This window comes from Somniosus microcephalus, chromosome 9 (assembly GCF_052327205.1).
Source record: "Somniosus microcephalus isolate GS21.2 chromosome 9, FLI_Smic_1.0, whole genome shotgun sequence".
Classification (NCBI taxonomy): domain Eukaryota; kingdom Metazoa; phylum Chordata; class Chondrichthyes; order Squaliformes; family Somniosidae; genus Somniosus; species Somniosus microcephalus.
In genome coordinates this window covers 138,346,705-138,370,522 of record NC_140995.1, presented here as the reverse complement: position 1 = coordinate 138,370,522, position 23,818 = coordinate 138,346,705, and the positions used below count along the sequence as shown (strand labels likewise).

Sequence of the window (23,818 nt, the reverse complement as noted above, 5' to 3'; positions counted from 1 at the left end):
GTCCTATAATGAGTACAATTAAAGGCTCGCCTGTGAATCATAAAATAACGCTCAGTTTTTGCACATCTTAAAATTGCCAGAAATGACCTGCCCAACGGAGAGAGAGAGAGAAGCTCACATTCTGATTAATATTGTACAGCTTAGCGACTGTCAGCTGCGAAGTGTATGCTTTTTACATAAAGGTCAATTTGAATAAAAGCAAAACCAGTCCTGCAGCATTTATGATTCAATTGTTACTATTGTTCCAATTCTTGCCTGCAAGAGACGGCAGGCTTGTGTATGCAATTTTATGGTGTCACCGAGAAAGCAATGCAAATTTAAATGTGTCTTTGTTCAACCAGAGAGGCAGAATGAAACTGAAGGGTAGTTGGGTGGGACACACATACATTCTTCAAATAGTCATTTGCAGCGAGTCAGACATGGAAAGATACAGCAGATCTATTAACTGAAATTAAACAGGTTTCATGGTATTCAAAGCTACATAGCATGTCCTTTAGTTTTAAGTAATTAACACTTACAAATTTGAAGTACAGATTTATGCTTTCAGTGGACTAGGCATACAGGAGTCTAAATTTAACATTGTTGTTTTAGGCCCATTTTATGGATTTCCAGGTTTCAAGCAGCTTTTACCAGATCACTGGAAGCAGCTCAAAACAAGAATTCCGGAGATGCGATATTTGTGGTGTTGGAAGGAGTTCCATCTGGCTCCGCAAGACAACTGTGGGCCATTGCCGGCCTGCTCTCGTCCACCCCTCCCAGACTTACCTGCGAGCCTTGGCACGTGGAGAAATTGATAAGGCCCTGTCAGGCGAGCTATGCTGGGGCACCTGATTGGCGCCCATAGCTCACCTGAATTATGGTGATGAGGCATGAGGGCAAATTTCCTTCAGTCCTCCGACCTCTCTGTTCTAGCTTGCCTCTGGAATCGCTCCTGCTTTTGGACGGTAATAAACTTAGGCCCCACAGTCTTTATATCTATTCTTGACTCTTGGTGGGTCCCACAAGTTCTGGTAAAAATATAACAGCGTACACAAATAAATAAAGTCAATCTCAGTTACATTTTAAAAAATTTGTAACCCTTTTTATTTGCTCCTAACCCTTGCTAAAAACTCATCATTTACTGACCATAGGTTGAGAAATAAATCCATTCATGTTTAATTTTCAGTTTACTAGAGCTTTCGAAATCTGTGCTCATTTCTTTTTTAAGAGCTGACCTGTTTCCACAGGTAATTTCCTTGCAGTATACTAGATTTCGCCAGCTCAATGTGTAGTCTGTTCTCTTGATCATATTTAAAACAACAAATAAGGAACACAAACCCTGTGAAGTCTAAACCTGTATGACAACTCAGACATACATACAGGTTCACATTCCTGTGATAACTTAATTTGCATACAGAAAATACATGACACAGGAGTCTAATAGTTTGCTGCATTTTATTCCTTCACAGAGTCTGCAACACCTGCTTTTCCCTGGCATGGGATTATAAAATCTTCCTGAAGGATCCTAAACGTCTGACACAAATCTAACTTTGTGAATGTGACAGAATATCTTTAATCAGCCTGAAAGTACACGAGCAACTGGCTTAACCTCTTATTATCTCCAAACAATTTTAAGAGGAAAACATAAAGTAGAAAGTTTTGAACAAATACAGACAGTGTAATAGCTGGAAGAAGAAGGTTAGAAGTCCTGATACTTTTGGTAGTGGAGTTGCTGGAAAATGAAAACAGAGATGGATCCGACTAAAATCATGGACCTGAGCTTTCTGTCAGAGGACGAACAGTTAGCTCTTCAGGAAGTCCTTAAAAGAGATGCTGATTTGAAAAAGCTTGAAGAGAATCGCATCAGGTAAGATCCCTTCCTTCTCTCCTACATCAGCACTGTTTACTTCATACTTTGCTTTTCTCTCTATTCCTACAACTCTCGGATGAGACGTTAAACCATCTGCCCTCTCAGATGGAGGGAAAAGATCCCATGGCACTTTTCGAAGACAAGCAGGAGAGTTCTCCCGGCGCCTTAGCCAATATTACTAAACAAATGACAGTATCTGGTCATTATCTCATTGCTGTTTGTGGGACATTGCTGTGCACAAATTGGCTGCCGCATTTCCTATATTACAACAGTGACTACAATTCCAAAGTACTGTAGTTCAAATTGGCTGTAAAGTGCTTTGGGACGTCCTGAGGTCATGAAAGCCATTATATAAATGCAACTCTTTCATAGGAACATAGGAACAAGAGTGGACCATTTAGCCCCTCGAGCCTGTTCCACCTTTCGTTCTTTCTCACCTGCTTACCGTAAATTGTTCTTTTTAATTAAAAAAAGTGATTTTTCTTGTTTTTGCAAGTGACCTGTTATAATGTAGTAAAAGTCACTCTGGGATAAGTTTTTAGTGTATGGGTGCTGTTTGATAAATATCTTGGTTTTGCCATGCTCCAACATTTATTTCTGCATCTGGATGTTACTGCCTAACACAGCAACACTCTGCTGATAGATATTATGTTTTGCTATAGTGCAGTCGAGTTGCAAAATAATGGATAAGCACATGTCCCAATTATTTCATTTATTTCTTATGTTGTGGGCAGCATTGATCTGAAAAATGATAGTGAAAATTTTCCGTGAACTACATGTTCTGGTACAGTTCCTTACTTAATTAAAATTTAATGGCATCGCCTTTTTAATCTGGTGCACTTTGATGTTTAGTCTAAACTGTAAAACAAAACTGAAGTATGCGTCAGCTGAGTGAATATATTATTAATCCTATAAAGGTCTGTAGAATTATCTACTTACACCATTTAGTGTAGACAGAATTTCTGCGTAGAGATTATACTTTGCAGGGGGTGTCTTCAGTTTTGAAACTCACAAATTCACATATCAAGTTAGTTAAAATCAAGACCTAATTCCTTAGTCCAGTAAATACATGTTTGAATTTTTAAGTGATTTTTTTGCCCTCCTTTTCCTGTAGAAAATCACACCTCCTGCATCCACTTCGCTGGGTGAATGCCAGGACTGGTCTTGTTTCTAGTCTGTCAGTCCTGTTTTACAGCTGACTGACAGGAGGTGTGCCAGACCAGCCCAGTTCTACTCTCATTTGCCTTCCCTCCCTATGGTTTCTGCTCTCAAGTTCCCCACTATAGCACAGCGGAGACTCAGAATTCAAAATTTATAAGTCGGTGAAACCAGAGGACACAGATTGAAGGTGATTGGCAGAAGAACCAAAGGCGACATGAGGAAAAACTTTTTTACTCAGCGAGCGGTTAGGATCTGGAATGCACTGCCTGAAAGGGTGGTGGGGGCAGACTCAATCACGGCTTTCAAAAGGGAGTTGGATAAGTACCTGAAGGAAAAAATGTGCAAGGCTACGGGGAAAGGGCAGGGCAGTGGGACTAGCTGAAGTGCTCTTGCAGAGAGTTGGCACGGGCTTGATGGGCTGACTGGCCTCCTTCCATGCTGTAACCATTCTAAGATTCTATGAAACAAAGTGGGGGTAATTTTAACTTTGGGAGATGGTGTAAAATGGGCGCTATCCAATGAGCAACCCTCCTGATTTTTCTTTCCATTCGAGGTGTATAATGGGCAGCTAATTCGTGTTGATGAGCTGGAGTCTGAGCTTCAGACACTGCGACACATCAGGGAGGGGGAGAAGTACCTGGACTCTGTGTATCAGGAGGTGGTCACACCTATGAAGTTAATTATTTCAGATGTAGCCCATGGTCAGGGACAGGACGGTGTGACTACGAGTGAGGCAGGTACGGGGATCCAGGAGGTAGAGCTGGAGGAGCCGCAGCCCTTGCTCTTGTCCAACAGGTTCGAGGTTCTTACTCCCTGTGGGGACAGGAGCAGGGACTGCAGGGAGGATGAGCAACCTGGCCACAGCACCGTGGAACGGGGGGCCATTCAAGAGGGGGGAGTAAATAGAAATGTTGTAGTGGTAGGGGATAGTATTATTAGGGGGATAGATAGAGTTCTCTGCAGCCGAGAGCGAGAGTCCCGAAGGCTGTGTTGCCTACCCGGTGCCAGGGTTAAGGACATCTCCTCTGGGCTGGAAAGAAACTTGCAGTGGGAGGGGGTGGATCCAGTTGTCGTGGTCCATGTTGGTACAAACGACGTAGATAGGACTAGGAAGCCGGTTCTGTTAAAGGAGTATGAGCAGCTAGGAGTCAAATTAAAAAACAGAACCTCAAGGGTAATAATCTCTGGATTATTACCTGAGCCACGAGTGAATTTGGCTAGGACAAATAAAATTAGAGAGTTAAATGCGTGGCTCAAAGACTGGTGTGGGAGAAATGGGTTTTGCTTCCTGGGACACTGGCACCAGTACTGGGGCAGGAGGGAGCTGTTCCGTTGGGACGGGCTTCACTTGGCCAGTGCTGGGACTAGAGTCCTGGCGGATCATATAACTAGGGCTGTAGAGAGGGCTTTAAACTAACTAGTGGGGGGGAGGTTCCTAGAGAGCAAATAATAAAAATGACAACAGAGAAGGTCATAGACTTAGGTAGCAGTGGGGAAATTAAAAACCAGAGCGTGTCAGGAAGGGGCAGAAGGTATGGAGTAAAAGGTAAAGTAATAAAAAGGGCAAAAGCAGGAACTAAGTGTCACAAAACATATTTGAAAGTTCTCTATCTGAATGCACGTAGCATTCGTAACAAAATAGACGAGTTAATGGCACAAATAACTACATATGGGTATGATCTTGTGGCCATTACAGAAACATGGCTGCAGGGTGACAATGCCTGGGAATTAAACATACCAGGTTATTTAACGATCAGGAAGGACAGGCAGGAAGGAAGGGGAGGTGGGGTGGCTATGTTAATAAAGGAAGGAATCACTGTAATACAGAGAAATGATATTGGGTCAAAAGATCAGGATAATGAAACAGTTTGGGTGGAGGTAAGGAATAATAAGGGGAAAAAAACATTAGTGGGCGTAGTCTATAGGCCTCCGAACAGTTGCAACTCTGTTGGACGGAGTATCAATCAGGGAATAGTTGAGGCTTGTAATAAGGGAACATCTATAATTATGGGGGATTTTAACTATCATATTAATTGGACAAATCAAATTGGGCAGGGCTGCCTTGAGGATGAGTTCATTGAGTGTATTAGGGATGAGTTTCTTGAGCAGTATGTAACTGAACCGACCAGGAGGCAAGCAACCTTAGATCTGGTCCTGTGTAACGAGACAGGATTAATTAAAAATGTCCTAGTAAAGGATCCCCTTGGAATGAGTGACCATAACATGGTTGAATTCCATATTCAATTAGAGGGTGAGAAGGTTGGATCTCAAACAAGTGTGCTAAGCTTGAATAAAGGAGACTATGAAGGTATGAGAGCGGAATTGAGTAGAGTGGATTGGGAAAATAGATTAAAGGGTAAGACGATACATGATCAGTGGTGTACATTTAAGGAGTTATTTTACAACTTCCAAAAAATATATATTCCACTGAGAAGAAAAGGGTGTAAAAGAAACGACAGCCATCCGTGGCTAAGTAAAGAAATTAAGGATAGTATTCGACTAAAAACAAGGGCATATAAGGTAGCCAAATCTAGTGGGAGGATAGAGGATTGGGAAAACTTTAAAAGACAGCAAAAAATAACAAAAAGATTGATTAAGAAAGGGAAGATAGATTATGAAAGTAAATTAGCAAAAAATATAAAAACAGATAGTAAGAGTTTTTACAGTTATATAAAAAGAAAAAGGGTGGCTAAAGTAAATGTTGGTCCCTTAGAGGATGAGACCAGGAAATTAATGGTGGGAAATATGGAGATGGCAAAAACACAATGAATATTTTGTATCAGTCTTTACAGTAGAGGACACTAAGAATATCCCAACACTGGACAAACAGGGGGCTATGGGGGGGGAGGAGCTAAACATGATCAAAATCACTAAGGAAGTGGTACTCGGTAAAATAATGGAACTCAAGGCGGATAAATCACCTGGACCTGATGGCTTACATCCTAGGGTCTTGAGGGAAGTGGCGGTAGGGATTGTGGATGCATTGGTAATAATTTTCCAAAACTCCCTGGACTCAGCAAAGGTCCCGGCAGACTGGAAAACTGCTAATGTAACACCCTTATTTAAAAAGGGCAGTAGACAGAAGGCTGGAAACTATAGACCGGTTAGCCTAACATCTGTGGTAGGTAAAATTTTGGAGTCCATTATTAAGGAGACAGTAACAGGACATTTGGATAATCATAATTTAATAGGACAAAGTCAGCATGGTTTTATGAAGGGGAAGTCATGTTTGACAAATTTGCTGGAGTTCTTTGAGGAAGTAACGTATAGGGTGGATAAAGGGGAACCAGTGGACGTAGTGTATTTAGACTTCCAAAAGACATTTGACAAGGTGCCACACAAAAGATTATTGCTTAAGATAAAAAATCACGGGATTGGGGGTAATATTCTGGCATGGATAGAGGATTGGCTATCTAACAGAAGGCAGAGAGTTGGGATAAATGGTTCATTCTCAGACTGGCAATCAGTAACTAGTGGTGTTCCGCAGGGGTCAGTGCTGGGTCCCCAACTCTTTACAATCTATATTAACGATTTGGAGGAGGGGACCGAGTGTAACATATCAAAGTTTGCAGATGATACTAAGATGGGAGGGAAAGTAGTGAGTGAGGAGGACATAAAAAACCTGCAAGGGGACATCGACAGGCTAAGTAAGTGGGCAGAGATTTGGCAGATGGAATACAATACTGGAAAGTGTGAGGTTATGCACTTTGGCAGGAAAAATCGTAGAGCAAGTTATTATCTTAATGGCAAGAAACTGGAAAGTACTGAAGTACAAAAGGATCTGGGGGTCCTGGTGCACGAAACTCAAAAGGTTAGTATGCAGGTGCAGCAAGTGATTAAGAAGGTCAATGGAATGTTGGCTTTCATTGCTAGGGGGATAGAATATAAAAATAGGGAGGTATTGCTTCAGTTGTACAAGGTATTGGTGAGACCGCACCTGGAATACTGCATACAGTTTTGGTGTCCATACTTAAGAAAAGACATACTTGCTCTCGAGTCAGTACAAAGAAGGTTCACTCGGGTAATCCCGGGGATGAGGGGATGGACATATGAGGAGAGGTTGAGTAGATTGGGACTCTACTCATTGGAGTTCAGAAGAATGAGAGGCGATCTTATTGAAACATATAAGATTGTGAAGGGGTTGGATTGGGTGGATGCGGGGAGGATGTTCCCGATGATGGGTGAAACTAGAACTAGGGGGCATAGTCTTAGAATAAGGGGCTGCTCATTCAAAACTGAGATGAGGAGGAACTACTTCACACAGAGGGTGGTAGGTCCATGGAATATGCTGCCCCAAAAAGCTGTATAAGCTACATCATTACATAAATTTAAAACAGAAATAGACAGTTTCCTAGAAGTAAAGGGAATTAAGGGTTACGGGGAGCGGGCAGGAATTTGGACATGAGTCCAGGTTCGGATCGGACATGGCCCTGTGGGTAGCGGAGCGGGCCCAGGGGCCGTGTAGCCTGATCCTGCTGCTATTTCGTGTGTCTAATTCTGTTAGATTCAGGAGATGGTTCTGTGATAGTAGATTGGCGGTTAGGATCAGATCAACCATGATCTTATTGAATGGCGGAGCAGGCTCGAGGGGCCGATTGGCCTACTCCTGCTCCTATTTCTTATGTTCTTATGTTCTTATGGCCATTTTACACCATCTTCCAACGTTAAAATGACCCCAAATGTGGACTTGAGCATTAAACAGAAATTGCTCCATTTAATTTTCCACTGATGCTTACTTCTGTGTAACGGGTTTGTTCTCATACAAAAATAATAAAACATTTTTGATGATGACCTTTATTTACATAACTTCCACCAAAATGTTCACTCTTTCTCCCCTGTTGCTAACACAAAATGGAAAATATTTAAAATGCCTAAAAATATGTTTCTGCTATTTGTCCTGAAAACATTAACTCATGCTGGCACATAGTTCCACTGGCACCAGCACCCCCGTTAAATGGTCATTCTCCAAATAAGAGCATGGACCGTGAGTGCCATCGGACTATTCCCCCATGAGGCATCACAGCCAAACTTGCGCTGGATATTCCTCTGCCAAATAGCCAAAAATTTAGTGGTATAGTTCAAGAAAAATTGGGAGGGGTGGCCTCCCACTGTATCCCCGCCCTTACCATCAGTGCCGGCTGGTCTGTGGGTGTATGTAGTGCCGGCTGGTCTATGCTGGGTGAATGTAGTGCCGACTGGTCATTGCTGGGTGAATGTAGTGCCGGCTGGTCATTGCTGGGTGAATGTAGTGCCGGCTGGTCGTTGCTGGGTTTATGTAGTGCCGGCTGGTCTGTGCTAGGTTTATGTAGTGCCGGCTGGTCTGTGGGTGTATGTAGTGCCAGCTGGTCTGTATTGGGTGAAAGTAGTGCCGGCTGGTCTATGCTGGGTGAATGTAGTGCTGGCTGGTCATTGCTGGGTGAATGTAGTGCCGGCTGGTCGTTGCTGGGTGTATGTAGTGCCGGCTGGTCGTATGTAGTGCCGGCTGGTCTGTGCTGGGTTTATGTAGTGCCGGCTGGTCTGTATTGGGTGAATGTAGTGCCGGCTGGTCTGTGCTGGGTGTATGTAGTGCCGGCTGGTCTGTGCTGGGTTTATGTAGTGCCGGCTGGTCTGTGGGTGTATGTAGTGCCGGCTGGTCTGTGCTGGGTGAATGCAGTGCCGGCTGGTCTGTATTGGGTGAATGTAGTGCCGGCTGGTCTGTGCTGGGTGTATGTAGTGCCGGCTGGTCTGTGCTGGGTGAATGTAGTGCCGGCTGGTCTGTGCTGGGTGTATGTAGTGCCGGCTGGTCTGTGCTGGGTGAATGTCGTGCCGGCTGGTCTGTATTGGGTGAATGTAGTGCCGGCTGGTCTGTATTGGGTGAATGTAGTGCCGGCTGGTCTGTATTGGGTGAATGTAGTGCCGGCTGGTCTGTATTGGGTGAATGTAGTGCCGGCTGGTTTGTATTGGGTGAATGTAGTGCCGGCTGGTCTGTATTGGGTGAATGTAGTGCCGGCTGGTTTGTATTGGGTGAATGTAGTGCCGGCTGGTTTGTATTGGGTGAATGTAGTGTCGGCTGGTTTGTATTGGGTGAATGTAGTGCCAGCTGGTTTGTATTGGGTGAATGTAGTGCCGACTGGTCTGTATTGGGTGAATGTAGTGCTGGCTGGTTTGTATTGGGTGAATGTAGTGCCGGCTGGTTTGTATTGGGTGAATGTAGTGCTGGCTGGTCTGTGCTGGGTGTATGTAGTGCCGGCTGGTCTGTATTGGGTGAATGTAGTGCTGGCTGGTCTGTGCTGGGTGAATGTAGTGCCGGCTGGTTTGTATTGGGTGAATGTAGTGCTGGCTGGTCTGTATTGGGTGAATGTAGTGCCGGCTGGTCTGTGCTGGGTAAATGTAGTGCCGGCTGGTCTGTATTGGGTGAATGTAGTGCTGGCTGGTCTGTATTGGGTGAATGTAGTGCTGGCTGGTCTGTATTGGGTGAATGTAGTGCTGGCTGGTTTGTATTGGGTGAATGTAGTGCCGGCTGGTCTGTATTGGGTGAATGTAGTGCTGGCTGGTCTGTATTGGGTGAATGTAGTGCCGGCTGGTTTGTATTGGGTGAATGTAGTGCCGGCTGGTCTGTGCTGGGTGTATGTAGTGCCGGCTGGTCTGTGCTGGGTAAATGTAGTGCCGGCTGGTCTGTGCTGGGTTTATGTAGTGCTGGCTGGTCTGTGCTGGGTGAATGTAGTGCCGGCTGGTCTGTGCTGGGTGAATGTAGTGCTGGCTGGTCTGTGCTGGGTGAATGTAGTGCCGGCTGGTCTGTGCTGGGTGAATGTAGTGCCGGCTGGTCTGTGCTGGGTGAATGTAGTGCCGGCTGGTCTGTGCTGGGTGAATGTAGTGCCGGCTGGTCTGTGCTGGGTGAATGTAGTGCCGGCTGGTCTGTGCTGGGTGAATGTAGTGCCGGCTGGTTTGTGCTGGGTGTATGTTGCGCCGGCTGGTCTGTGCTGTGTGAATGTTTCGCCAGCGGGGGGGCCCAGTCTATTTTAAGGGCAGGGCCTCCTTAGCATCAGGACGACGGGCTGCAGCCCGGGGCAGCCCAACAGTAAGTCCGGGGAACATTGATGTAGCCACAGAGACAGTGGCAATGGGGCAGTAGGTAATTGCCCACCATTTTCAGGGCACGACTGCCCCATTTCTGCCAGGTGGGTGGCCTGAAAATTCATCCCCAGGTCTCTGTTTGGTAGTTCCCAAAAACAATACAGATTGGGATTGTCAACTCAATGGCTGAGGGATTGAACCCGTGTTTATCCTATGACTTTTGCGTTAATTTGCTGCATGACTGTTGCCGTTTTAGAAACATATTATATAAAACCAGAATGGGGTATTACTGATTCAACATTTGATAATGAGAGCTGTTAGTTATGTAATGGGCTAAGAACATGAATAATTGATGTCTCCTGTACCGTTCTGGCAAATTATTTTAATTAAGTAGATAAACAGTGCGCATAAATTTGGTTTGGTCTAGTACCAAGGGAGCTTGATGATCTTGTTCTGGACACTGTTAATATGTGGCGTTTGTGGCTAGAGTTATTATTACTGTGTTAGCAGGTTAAAACCACCTATATTACTTGTCACTATTCCACTGGAGGAGGATGCACACACATTTCAGTGTTATTTAACTGTTTGTCAGTGAGTCAATAAAATCAAGTATTTCAAGTGAAAACCAGCTCAGGTGTTCAAACCTGGTAAATAGTTGTGTAGATGTTGTCTCACAGATTCACAAAAAGATTCACAGTCACCTAAACTACATATTATATTCTTTAAAAAAAAAACCTGCTCTTGTTGCTATGGACATTACATTTAATATTATTGACTGCTGCACTGAAGAATAAATATTCAAGCCATCTGTTGTTTAAACTGGGAGAATCAGGACTGCAAATAAACTTGACACCAGTATTAACACTTATTCTCAAGTCTTCATGCCTTCTTTCAAACATCACAAAATAGATATGGATGCGAGACACCACTCGTCCCATAACAACTCCTGCTGTGACAGAAAGGCTACATTGTCTCTTTTCCTTACCCCCAAAAAGAGAGACGATTTTAGAATTGATGACTGTATAAATACAAGTTGTTGTTGTTGTTGTAATAGAGTCATGGGGTCGATTTTAACTTGCCAAAATTTAGGCTTCTGCCACACTGGGCTGCCCCCTTCTACAATTGTGACCCCCCGCCCACCCAACCACCCTCCTGCCCTCTAAGGACCTACCTTGCTGCAAGCCTGGCAGCCTTCACACCGTCCAATGCTGTGCCGGCCCATTTGGGATGGCAGCTCATCAGTTCTATTTAAAGGAGCCCTCAAAATGGCTCCAGCCTTTTTGCTGCTGGAACAGCCAGCCGGCCGACTCACACCACTGGTCCGCCACCCAAACGTTACAGTTACAATCTGCCCCACTGACTGAATTGGAAGCAGTCTGTGGGGAAAAATTGCTCTTGGGCATGATCAGCTGGAGAGTTGACTGATTAGTTGGAAGTTAATACTACAGATGAACACTTGCTTACAGTGAACTCCTATTTAGAACCCATACATAGCATTACCAATTTGGAATGAGTATTAATGTTTAAGGGCGCAATCTTGCCAGCTCTGGGGAGGCGAGTATGGAGGCGGGTCTGCCGGGAAATGGCAGAATCTGGGGGCAGGTGCCCAACCCGCCTCTGTGCTATCTTGCCAGGAGGCGGGTAGCCAACCCACACCGGGTCCCGTCTCCTTGGAGGCGGGAAGGGGATTAGTGCCACTTATCTGCCTGTTAACAGACAGGCAGATAAGTGGATAATCCCCATTTTGCCCACACAAGTGCAGGCTTCCCGAAGGCTCCGAAGCCCGCCAGGGTCACCGAGGCGAGTAGTGGGTCTGCGGGGGTCAGAGGGGTGCAAAAGTGCGCAGTGAAGGTAAGTGATGGGTGCAAGTGTGGAGTGGCAAGTATGTGAGGTAAGTGGAACATGTTAGTAAAAATTTACTTACCTTTGTTTCTTCCTGCAGGCTTCAATCGGTGGGTATGCGGAGAGTCTTGCACCTCCGCGGCAGAGATGACAGATGGCCGCTGCATTCTCCAATGCAACAACCATCTAATTTCTGCTAAATAAAGAGGTTTGATGACTCTTGAATTCAAGAACTCATCAAAATACAGAGAATGTCAGTGCTGGGCAGGCTTAACAAGGTCAATCAAGGGAAAATAGCGTGGGTTGGCCAGAAGTTGATGGAGGCGGGACTGAAACCAGACAAGTGGGAGTCCCGCCTCCAAAAGCTCCCCATTGGCAAAATCCAGCCCTAAGTCTTTAACTAAAAAATGTCTAAAATGTGTAACCTTTTACAAAGGCTAAAGTCAATTCTGTATTGACCTCCATTTTGCTGTGGATTGCACATAAGCCATATATCATAGAATCTTACAGCACAGAAGGAGCCCTGTAAATTTTTCCCCTTCCAATATTTATCCAATTCGCTTTTGAAAGTTATTATTGAATCTGCTTCCATCACCCTTTCAGACAGTGCATTCCGCATCATAACAACTTACTGCGTAAAATGTTTTTTCCTCATGTTGCCTCTGGTTCTTTTGCAAATGATCTAACTCTGTGTCCTCTGGTTATCGACCCTTTGGCCATTGGAAACAGTTCCTCCTTATTTACCCAATCAAAACCCTTCATGATTTTGAAGATCTCTATTAAATCTCCCCATAATCTTCTCTGCTCTAAGGAGAACAACCCCAGTTTCTCTAATCTCTACACATAACTGAAGTCTGCACCCCGGTACCATTTTAGTAAATCTCCTCTGCAACCTCTCCAAGGGCTTAACATCCTTCCTAAAGTGTGGTGTCTAGAATTGGCCACAATACTCCAGCTGGGGCCTAACCTGTGTTTTATAAAGGTTTAGCATAACTTCCTTACTTTTGTACTCGATATCTCTTTTTATAAAGCCAAGGATCTCAAATGCATTTTTAACAGCCTTCTCATCTTGTCCTGCCACCTTCAAAAACTACAGGGGATTGGATATAGACCATGTACCATTGCTTAGATAGCAACAGGTTAGACACAGACCATCTACTATTACTTATACTGCCAGCAATTAAATAAAGACCATGTACCATCACTCACACTACCTGTGATTGAACTCAGACCAGATACCATTCCTTGGACTGCCAGGGGTCAGATACAGACCATATTTAGAATGTGATAGCAAACAGTTTCTACTCACCAGATGGGACTGGGTTGAATGCTCCCTGTGGTACCAAACTTCCTTAGACTTGACACATACTGAAACACTGGGCCATCAGGGATTGCCCAACACCTTGCCCCAGTAAACGACCATTAAAAATGCAAATGAATTTTATTATCTCCTTTTTTGTTGAAGAGCCACATACCATTCACAGATGTCAACAGCTGCTCACTGTAGTGACAGTAAGCTAATGGAAAGGAACATGTTCAGAGAAACAGCTTGTGCAGTGACTTTTCTTTTTAAGAACTGAGGAAAGACACTACTTTGGAGCAAAGTTGTATATTTGCAGAATGGCTCAAATAAGGTCACTTTGAGTTTGAACTTTAGTTCAGTGTTCATTTCTACTATTATTTATAATAGTGGCAAGGAGGATGTTCATGATTATGTTGCTATAGGAAGAGATCAGTTTACAGTCTGGGATGATAACATGCCATCACAAACATACTGATCATAGCATCACAGAATGGTTACAGCACAGAAGGAGGCCATTTGGCCCATCGAGCCCGTGCCTGCTCTCTGCAAGAGCACTTCAGCTAGTCCCACTTTCCCGCCCTTTCCCCGTAGCCCTGCAATTTTTTTTCCTTCAGGTACTTATCCAATTCCCTTTTGAAAGCCATGATTGAGTCTACCTCCACCATCCTTTCAGGCAGTGCATTCTAGACCCTAAGCACTCGCTGAGTAAAAAAGTTTTTCCTCATGTCGCCTTTGGTTCTTCTGCCAATCACCTTTAATCTGTGTCCTCTGGTTGTCAGCCCTTCTGCCAGCAGGAACAGTTTCTCTCTATCTACTCTGTCTAGACCCCTCATGATTTTGAACACCTCTATCAAATCTCTTCTCAATCTTCTCTGCTCTAAGGAGAACAACCCCAACTTCTCCAGTCTATCCACGTAATTGAAGTCCCTTATCACAGAATCACAGAATCACAGAAACCCCACAGTGCAGATAGAGGCCATTTCGGCCCATCGAGCCTGCACTGACACATATCCCACCCGATCCCCGTAACCCCTACACCAACACATGTCCCACCCTATCCCTGTAACCCCACGTATTTAATCCCCCTAACACTAAGGGTCAATTTATCATAGCCAATCAACCTAACCCGCACATCTTTGGGCTGTGGGAGGAAACCGGAGCACCCGGAGAAAACCCACGCAAACACGGGGAGAATGTGCAAACTCCACACAGACAGTCGCCCGAGGCCGGATTCGAACCCGGGTCTCTGGCGCTGTGAGGCAACAGTGCTAACCACTATGCCACCGTGCTGGAATCATTATCCCTGGAATCATTCTCGTAAATCTTTTCTGCACCCTCTCGAAGGCCTTCACATCCTTCATAAAGTGTGGTGCCCAAAGTTGGACACAATACTGCAGTTGAGACAAACCAGTGTTTTATGAAGGTTCATCATAATTTCCATGCTTTTGTACTCTATGGGCTCGATTTTCCAAGGCCCGAGGAGGCGGGTTTGGAGGCGGGAGTGGTGGGAAAATTGCAGAATTGGGGGGCAGGAACCCATCCCGCCCCCAACCCACCTCCATGCCAATGTCCCAGGAGGCAGGTACCCGACCTGTGCTGGGAGCCGCCTCCCCGAGACGGGAAGGGGATTAGTGCCAATTAACTGCCTGTTAACAGGTAGTTAACAGGCAGTTTTTTGCCTAATCCCTATTTTTAGTCCTGAAGTGTGGGCTGTCTGACGGCTCCGAACCACACCAAGTTAGCGAGGCAGACCGTCGGTCTGCAGGGGTCGAGATGTCTGTTGTGCAGGTGAGTGATGGGTGCATGTGTGCAGAGGTAAGTGTGTGAGGTAAGTGTAAAGTGTTTTAATAAGTTTTACTTCCCTTTACTTTCTCCTGCAGGCTTCCTTCCTTTAGTTCTCAGGAGTCCCTCAGCTCACCGGCACAGAAAGCAGAATGGCCGCTGAACTGTCAAAAGCTGCAGCCTGTGCTTTCTGGTCTGGAGAGCTCTCTAACTGAGTCTGAGTAGAAGGACTCAAGTTAGATGACAGATTGTCAGTGTTTGAAGCTTCACAGAGCCGTCAAACGCTGATTTTTCATCTGTCAGAAGCTCTTGACAGATGAAATGTCAATCGCTGATGTCACCAGTAACCAGGTGTCCCTTAATTGGCCTGCTGAGCCTGCTGGGCGGGCTTAACAAGGTCAATCAAGGGAAAATAGCGTGGGTTGGCCACAATCGATGGAGGCGGGACTACAACCCAAAAAGTGGGAGTCCCGCCTCCAAAAGCTCCCCATTGACAAAATCGAGCCCTATACCTCTATTTATGAATCCCAGGATCCCGTAAGCTTTGTTAACTGCTTTCTCAACCTTCCCTGCCACCTTCAACGATTTGTGCACATATACCCCCAGGTCTCTCTGTTCATGCACCCCCTTTAGGATTGCACCCTTCAGTATATATTTCCTCTCTTCATTCTTTCAACCAAAATGTATCATTTTGCACTTTTCTGCGTTAAATTTCATCTGCCATGTGTTCGCCCATTCCACCAGCCTGTTTATGTCCTCTTGAAGTCTATCACTATAATCCTCACTGTTCACTATGCTTCCAAGTTTTGTGTCACCTGCAAATTTTGAAATTGTGCCCTGTACACCCACATCCAAGTCATTAATATATATCAAGAAAAGCAGTGGTCCTAGAACCGACCCCTGGGGAACACCATGGTATACCTTCCTCCAGTCCAAAAAACAACCGTTCACCACTACTCTCTGTTTCCTGTCACTTAGCCAATTTCGTATCAATGCCGCCACTGTCCCTTTTATTCCATGGGCTTCAACTTTGCTGGCAAGCCTATTATGTGGGATTTTGTCGAGTGCTTTTTAGAAATCCATGTACACCACGTCAACCGCATTGCCCTCATCAACCCTCTCTGTTACCTCATCAAAAAACTCGATCAAGTTGGTTAAACACGATTTGCCTTTATCAAATCTGTGTTAGCTTTCCTTAATTAATCTGCACTTGTCCAAGCGACTGTTAATTTTGTCCCTGATATTATTTCTAAAAGCTTCCCCACTACCAAAGTTAACCTGACTGGCCCGTAGTTGCTGGGTTTATCTTTACCCCCTTTTTTGAACAAGGGTATAACATTTTCAATTCTCCAGTCCCCTGTCACCACCCCCGTTTCATAGAAACATAGAAACATAGAGATAGGAACAGGAGTAGGCCATTCGGCCCTTCGAGCCTGCTCCGCCATTCAATGAGATCATGGCTGATCTTCGTCTGAGATCATAGCTGATCTTACCAGTTCAGTACCCCGTCCCCGCCTTTTCTCCGTAACCCTTAATCCCCTTAGCCTTCAGAAATATATCCAATTCTCTCTTGAAAATATTTATTGAATTAGCCTTCACAGCCCTCTGTGGCAGGGAATTCCACAGGCTCACCACTCTTTGAGTGAAGAAATTCTTCCTCATCTCTGTTTTAAATGATTTGCCCGCTATTTTTAGACTGTGGCCCCTGGTTCTGTGCTCCCCTGCCATTGGAAACATTCTCTCTGAATTCAGCCTGTCCAGGCCTGCCATAATTTTATATGTTTCGATGAGATCCCCTCTCAATCTTCTAAACTCCAGTGAGTACAAGCCCAAACTATTCAATCTCTCCTCGTAGGTCATTCCCGCCATTCCAGGTATCAGCCTGGTGAATCGCCGCTGCACTCTTTCCATGGCAAGAACATCCTTCCGCAGATGGGGCGACCAAAACTGTACACAATACTCCAGATGCGGTCTCACCAGCACCTTGTACAGCTGTAGTAAGGTATCCCTATTCCTATACTCGAACCCCCTTGATATGAAGGCCAACATACCATTTGCCTTCTTAATCGCCTGTTGCACCTGCATGCTCTCCTTCAGTGACTGGTGCACAAGAACACCCAGGTCCCTCTGCACTTCCCCATCTCCCAATCTATTGCCATTTAGATAATAATCCACCCTCCTGTTTTTACCCCCAAAGTGGATAACCTCGCATTTATCCACATTATAGTGCATCTGCCACGTATCCGCCCATTCCCCCAACCTGTCCAAATCGCACTGTAGCCTCCTGACATCCTCATCAGAGCCCACCCCTCCTCCTAGTTTAGTGTCGTCAGTGAATTTGGAAATATTGCATCCAATTCCCTGATCCAGATCATTTATATATATTGTGAACAGCTGGGGTCCCAGGACAGATCCTTGCGGCACCCCGCTGGTCACTGCCTGCCACTCCGAAAACGAGCCGTTTATTCCAACTCTCTGTTTTCTATCCGCCAGCCAGTTCTCTATCCACGTTAATACTTTGCCCCCAATCCCATGAGCCTTAATTTTGCATGATAATCTTTTGTGTGGAACCTTATCGAAGGCTTTCTGGAAGTCAAGGTACACCACATCCACTGGCTCTCCCCCATCTATTTTACCAGTTACTTCCTCAAAAAATTCCAGCAGATTAGTCAAACACGATTTACCCTTTGTAAATCCATGTTGACTCTGTCCGATCCTTTCCCCATTTGTCAAGTGCTCCGCTATTTTATCCTTAATAATGGACTCTAGCATTTTGCCCACAACCGATGTAAGGCTTACTGGTCTATAATTCCCTGCTTTCTCTCTACCCCCCTTTTTAAATATTGGGGTAACATTAGCTACCCTCCAATCCACGGGTACTGTTCCCGAGTCAATGGAGTTCCGGAAGATGATCCTTAGAGCATCTGCTATCTCCAGGGCCACCTCCTTAAGTACCCTAGGATGTAGTTTATCAGGCCCTGGGGATTTGTCGGCCTTCAGTCCCCTCAACTTACCCAACACCATATCCCTAGAGATACTAATTTCTGTCAGCTCCTCCCTCTCATTAGTCCCTATGTTTGCCGATATTCCTGGGAGGTTATTTGTGTCCTCCTTTGTGAATACAGAACCAAAGTATGAGTTTAATTGGTCTGCCATTTCCTTATTCTCCATTATATATTCTCCCGAATCGGACTGCAAGGGACCGACTTGGGATTTTACCAGTCTTTTCCTCCTGATATACCGATAAAAGCTTTTGCAGTCTGTCTTTATGTTTGCTGCAAGTTTACTTTCGTATTCTATTTTCCCCTTCCTGATTAATCCCTTTGTCCTCTTTTGCTGTATCCTGTACTGCCCCCAATCTTCCGGTCTGGTGCTTTTTTTTGCCAGTTGATATGCCCTTTTTTTTGATTTTATGCTGTCCCTAATTTCCCTCGTTATCCACGGTTGAGTCACCTTTTTAGGTTTATTTTTATGCCAAACCGGTATAAACATGTTCTGGAATTCTTCCATTCTATCTTTGAATGCTTGCCATTGTCTATCCACTGTCAATCCCCCCAGAAACACCACCCAATCAATCTTACCCAATTCCCGTCTCATACCCTCGTAATTCCCTTTATTTAAGTTCTGGACCTTAGTCTCTGATTCAATTTCCTCACTCTCCATCTCGACTGAGAGCTCGATCATATTATGATCGCTCTGACCCAAGGGGCCTCGTACAAGAAGATTGCTGATAAGTCCCTTCTCATTGCACAATACCCAGTCTAAAATGGCCTGATCTCGAGTCGGCTCCTCGACATATTGGTCCAGATAACCGTCCCGAAAACATTCCAGGAATTCCTCCTCCTCAGAATTTTTACTAATTTGGGTAGTCCAATCAATATGTAAATTAAAGTCATCCATGATGACAGCTGTGCTCTTATCGCATGCTTCTCTAATTTCCCTTTTTATGCCTTCCCTCACCTCCACATTACTATTTGGAGGCCTATATATCACACCCACTAACGTTTTCCTCCCCTTGCTATTTCTCATTTCTACCCATACAGATTCCGTTTCATCCGAGTTAATATCCTTCCTTTCCATTGCATTAATCCCCTCCTTTACCAGCAATGCTACCCCACCTCCCCTACCTTTTTGCCGATCCTTCCTAAATATTGTATATCCCTGGATGTTAAGTTCCCAGCCTTGCCCACCCTGCAGCCACGTTTCTGTAATCCCAATCAAATCATACTTGTTTACCTCTATTTCCACAACTAATTCATCCACCTTGTTCCTAATGCTTCTAGCATTAAGATACAAAGCCTTCAGGCTTGCTTTTTTCACACTCTCATTATGAATTAGTTTGGCCCTTTGTGTTTCTCTCCTTTGCTTATTGCTTCTCACCTTTCTACCATCTATTTCTAACTTCATATGACTTCCCTCTTTTCCACTACCTAGGTTCCCATCCCCCTGCCAAATTAGTTTAAATCCTCCCGAACCGCCCTAGAAAATATTACCCCGAGGACATCGGCTCCCTCACAGTTCAGGTGTAGACCGTCCCCTTGGTACAGGTCACTCCTCCCCAAGAACTGGTTCCAATGCCTCAAGAATTTAAATCCCTCTCCCTTGCACCACTGCTCAAGCCACGTATTTAGCTTATCTATCTTACTCTCTCTAAACTTATTAGCTCGTGGCACTGGTAGCAATCCAGAGATTACTACCTTTGAGGTCCTACTTTTCAATTTAGCTCCTAACTCCCTAAATTCAGCTTGTAGGACCTCCTCCCTCTTTTTACCTACATCGTTGGTACCTACATGTACCACAACAACTGGCTGATCCCCCTCCCCCTTCAGAATGCTCTGCACCCGCTCCGAGGCATCCTTGACCCTTGCAGGATTGGAAGATTATGGCCAGTCCCTCTGTGATTTCTTCCTTCACTTCAGATTAATCTTAATTTTACATATTTACATATGAGTACAAAATTATCGAAGACCTGAATAAAGAAGATTTGAGTGAGGCATATGCTTTCTTATACTACAGTTGAAATCCAGTTGAAAATAGTGAGACCTCTGTGTTCTTACAGGTTTCCAAATGGTACTCTACCAAAGGTATCTTGTCCAGTAAAATTGATGTGCTTGCTTGGTAACAAGCACAATACAAGAAAGGCCTGAAGAAGCCTGGGATGTTATTTTTGATGACTTCTTAAATTAAAATATCTTCAGATTAGAAGCAAATGAAATTGTGCCTCGCCACAATGTAGATTGTCACAAGGTGCCGAGCCCTCCTTTGATTCTCTCTTCAAACGTGGGCACTCAAGACTGAGAAGATAAATGAGTTACCTTGTAAATACTGACATACATCTGGCTTCTAGTTCAGATTGTTGCTGTGCTTTGTACCCTCAGCACGAGCCACCAACTTCTCTTACTCAGGCTAATAATGTTGCAAATTATTCCTGTGGATATATTTCTGTGATACAGTACCAACATTAGCAACTTGTAGCCTTTAATGCATGAAAAGTAACCAAGAAAGAATGCATACATCACTTACAGTTTGTATTATATTTCCATGATTGTGCCATATTGTGAATACAATAGAATCTAATTATTATTCAGGAATGTACAATACCTGAAGGGTTACATGAATCATTTGAAATTCCATCCAGTGATAATTATTGGAAATTGGATTGTGAACCATGCATTAAACCATGGGCAGAATTTTCCTCTTAACTTTGCTCCTGAATATGGCCTCCTGTAATTGTTTCTCAACTCAAAGTTTACACAAATAAGTTGAAACTGCAAAAAGGTGTTTTTTGTTGTCTTCAACCACTAAAAGGCAAATTTAATCGTTAATGCCTCACCTTCTTTGCAAAGTATCTTGTTTAAATCAGCAGTGTTTGGCAAAAAAAACTGTGGCTCCTGTAAAATTTACTTTATTAAAATCGATTCATTGGTGAGACATTAAAACATGAAGTTGACTAAATTTAATTTGAAGTGCTCAATTTTTGTATCTATGATATATATGCACAATTCATCCTGTTAAACAAAATAAATAAACTGCATGAATAAAAAGGATGACTGCAAATTCTGGAATTCGGAAATTAAAATAGAAAAGCCCTCTGTCAAGTTGGTGCTGGACTCCTCCATGCTCCATGACATTGAATTCAGGCTTTCTGGCAGGCTTATCAGTGCACCAAGCATTTCATTGTGTATACCCATCAGCCTTCTCCTGTAGCCTGCCCCATCAAAGTCCTCATCTGCCTAATCTGCAGCAGAACTTGTGGGCGACGTCGCCCTCCGGCGAGCTGGCACCTGCGCTATCCTTGCCCCCTGCCTTGGCTGTAGCGCACTTGTGCCCAGTGTCACACCAAGTGCCAATCCCGCCTCTATGCTAGCCTCTAAATTACGTGCAGTGTAAGTATCTGAGCTGGTGACTGCGACTGTGAAATCGAGTGATGATGTGCCTTCATCTTCATTGTCTTTCTGCTCTTCCACCACTGCCTAGGCAGGTTGCAGTTCTTGATTATCTGAAAGGAAAAAGTGACAAGGGTTGGGCTGTGGTGAGGGGAGAGGAGAAAGTAAGAAGTGCGTGCTTACACTATCAGCAGCTTCACTGTCAGAAGAGATTGTGGGATGAGGGAGAAGTGGGATGAGAGAACAAGAATTAGGTATGCGGATACCCTCATCTTCAATGGCTTCAGTCCCGCTGTGACCACGGCCTCAGCAATGGTCCTTCCCCATAATGACCAGCACCATCTCCTTGATGGGGGTTAGAAGATGCAGGCACACCTCTCCTGCTCCGGTTAGTTCCTGCTGCCTCTGGTTGTGCACCACCTTGTCCTGCAAGAGAGAGGAAAATGTGTCAGAGAGTGTCGGGCAATCTGTTTGGGTGATGTAGCTGTCATGGTTGAATACCTGGCAGTGTGTGCAAGCTGTGAGATGTGGATGTGAGGCTAGCAGCATTGCCAAGTGTGTGAGGGTGCAGTGCAGCATTTGAATGTTAGACATGAGTCCTGTTTGACAGAGATTGTTAGTAGGTGAGTGATGGGGCATTGGTAAATTGAGGAGTGTCTGAAGCTAGTGGTGCAGTTGGTAGGATGTGGCATTTGAAGATATATTCACTGACCTTGACCACTCGTGTGAGGTCATTGAACTTTTTGCGGCACTGCATCCAGGTCCTCATGGCTAGACTCCTGGCATTAACCTCCACGGCTATCTGCTCCCATTGCCTTTTGAGCATGTGTCTAGAGGGCCTCCTGACCACCTGCAGCTACAGCACTTCTCTCCTACTTTCCCCCTCCTCCACCAAGGCCTCCGGTGCAGTGTCCGAAAACCTTGGAGTCTTCTCTCTACCATGTTGTGCCATTCTTCACTTTTTCCCAGTCAGATTCACATCCTGCATAACTGCCAGCACCTGCTTCAGCCATAATGCACCCCCCCCTTTATGAGGTGCAGACTAGCTTTAAGTGGTGCTAGGAAGTGATGATTTTGTGCCCCCTGCTTGTGCATGCAGCCAATGAGCAATGCGATTAGTGCCGGCGGTACGCAGCAATCATTTTAATGAGCAAGCAGCACAAAGATGACGTGGTGCCTGCATTTCAATCAATGGGCACGGGTTAATCATGCATCATGATCCCCATGCTCTATTTCAGGGACTATCCAATTGAGCCCCCATATATTTTGTCCGAATGAATCCAATCTACCAGAAATCTAAAATTTGGAGCTGTACTAGTTCACAGTTCTAATGTATTTCCTGAAATAGCCAATCTTCCTGTTAATTATATAAACTTTGAATTATCTTGTGGCATCTGGTTTCATAACTACGATACATTTTAGGGCTGCATTTATAAATGTATGCTACCCACAGGAGACCTTGGCCATCGGCTGTGCATATTGGGAAGCTGCAGGTTTTCTGCCCATGATTTTCTGCTGGTCGTGCATATTTGTAAAATCTGCTTTTATTTGTTTATCTTTTAGATTTGTCTTTTAACTCCCTGGGCGTAACACAATCTTGATAACACAACTTAAAGATAAATGATTATAGTCAACCCTTAAGTGAACAAACAATTCTTAAGAATAAAATTCTTATAAATGGATGGTCAGAATAACTCTGAAAAGTAGAGGTATTGGCTGAAAGGCCTACAATGTTTTTAGTTTCACATAAACTAGTTCATAGTTTTACCCTATGGTGTCCATAGAACATGAATGTGTCCTTCCATATGTACACTTTGAAGTGGGAAAGAATGGAAGATGGTCCAAATAACAAGGATACAACATTGTCTGTGTAACAATCTGTTACTCTTTGATCAGGTGCCAGATACATAGAAACATAGAAGATAGGAGCAGGAGTAGGCCATTCGGCCCTTCGAGCCTGCTCCGCCATTCAATGAGATCATGGCTGATCATCCAAATTCAGTACCTGGTCCCTGCCTTCTCCGCATATCCCTTGATCCCTTTAGCCTTAAGAAATATATCCAACTCTTTCTTGAATATACTTAATGAACTGGCCTCCACCGCCCTCTGTGGCAGAGAATTCCACAGGTTCACCACTCTCTGGGTGAAGAAATTCCTCCTCATTTCAGTCCTAAATGGCTTACCCCTTATCCTTAGACTATGCCGCTGGTTCTGGACTCCCCGGCCATCAGAAACATCCTTCCTGCATCTAGTCTGTCTAGGCCTGACAGAATTTTATAGGTTTTGATGAGATCCCCTCTCAATCTTCTAAACTCCAGTGAGTATAAGCCCAATTGACACAATCTCTCCTCATACGTCATTCCTGCCATCCCAGGTATCAGCCTGGTGAATCTTCGCTGCACTCCTTCCATGGCAAGAACGTCCTTCCTCAGGTAAGACGAC

At 44.6% G+C, this 23,818-nt stretch overlaps 1 protein-coding gene across 2 annotated transcripts in view; it reads left to right on the top strand.

The window, feature by feature from the left end:
- The first annotated feature begins 1,451 nt into the window (after positions 1-1,451).
- LOC147112717 (synaptotagmin-like protein 2) overlaps positions 1,452-23,818 on the top strand; it is a 252,889-nt gene continuing 230,522 nt past the window's right edge. For both annotated transcript variants that reach the window (XM_085997307.1, XM_085997306.1), the window contains exon 1: positions 1,452-1,846. In XM_085997307.1, the coding sequence (XP_085853433.1) occupies positions 1,719-1,846 (128 nt within the window). In that variant the 5' untranslated portion in view covers positions 1,452-1,718. The remainder of the gene's footprint in view (positions 1,847-23,818) is intronic.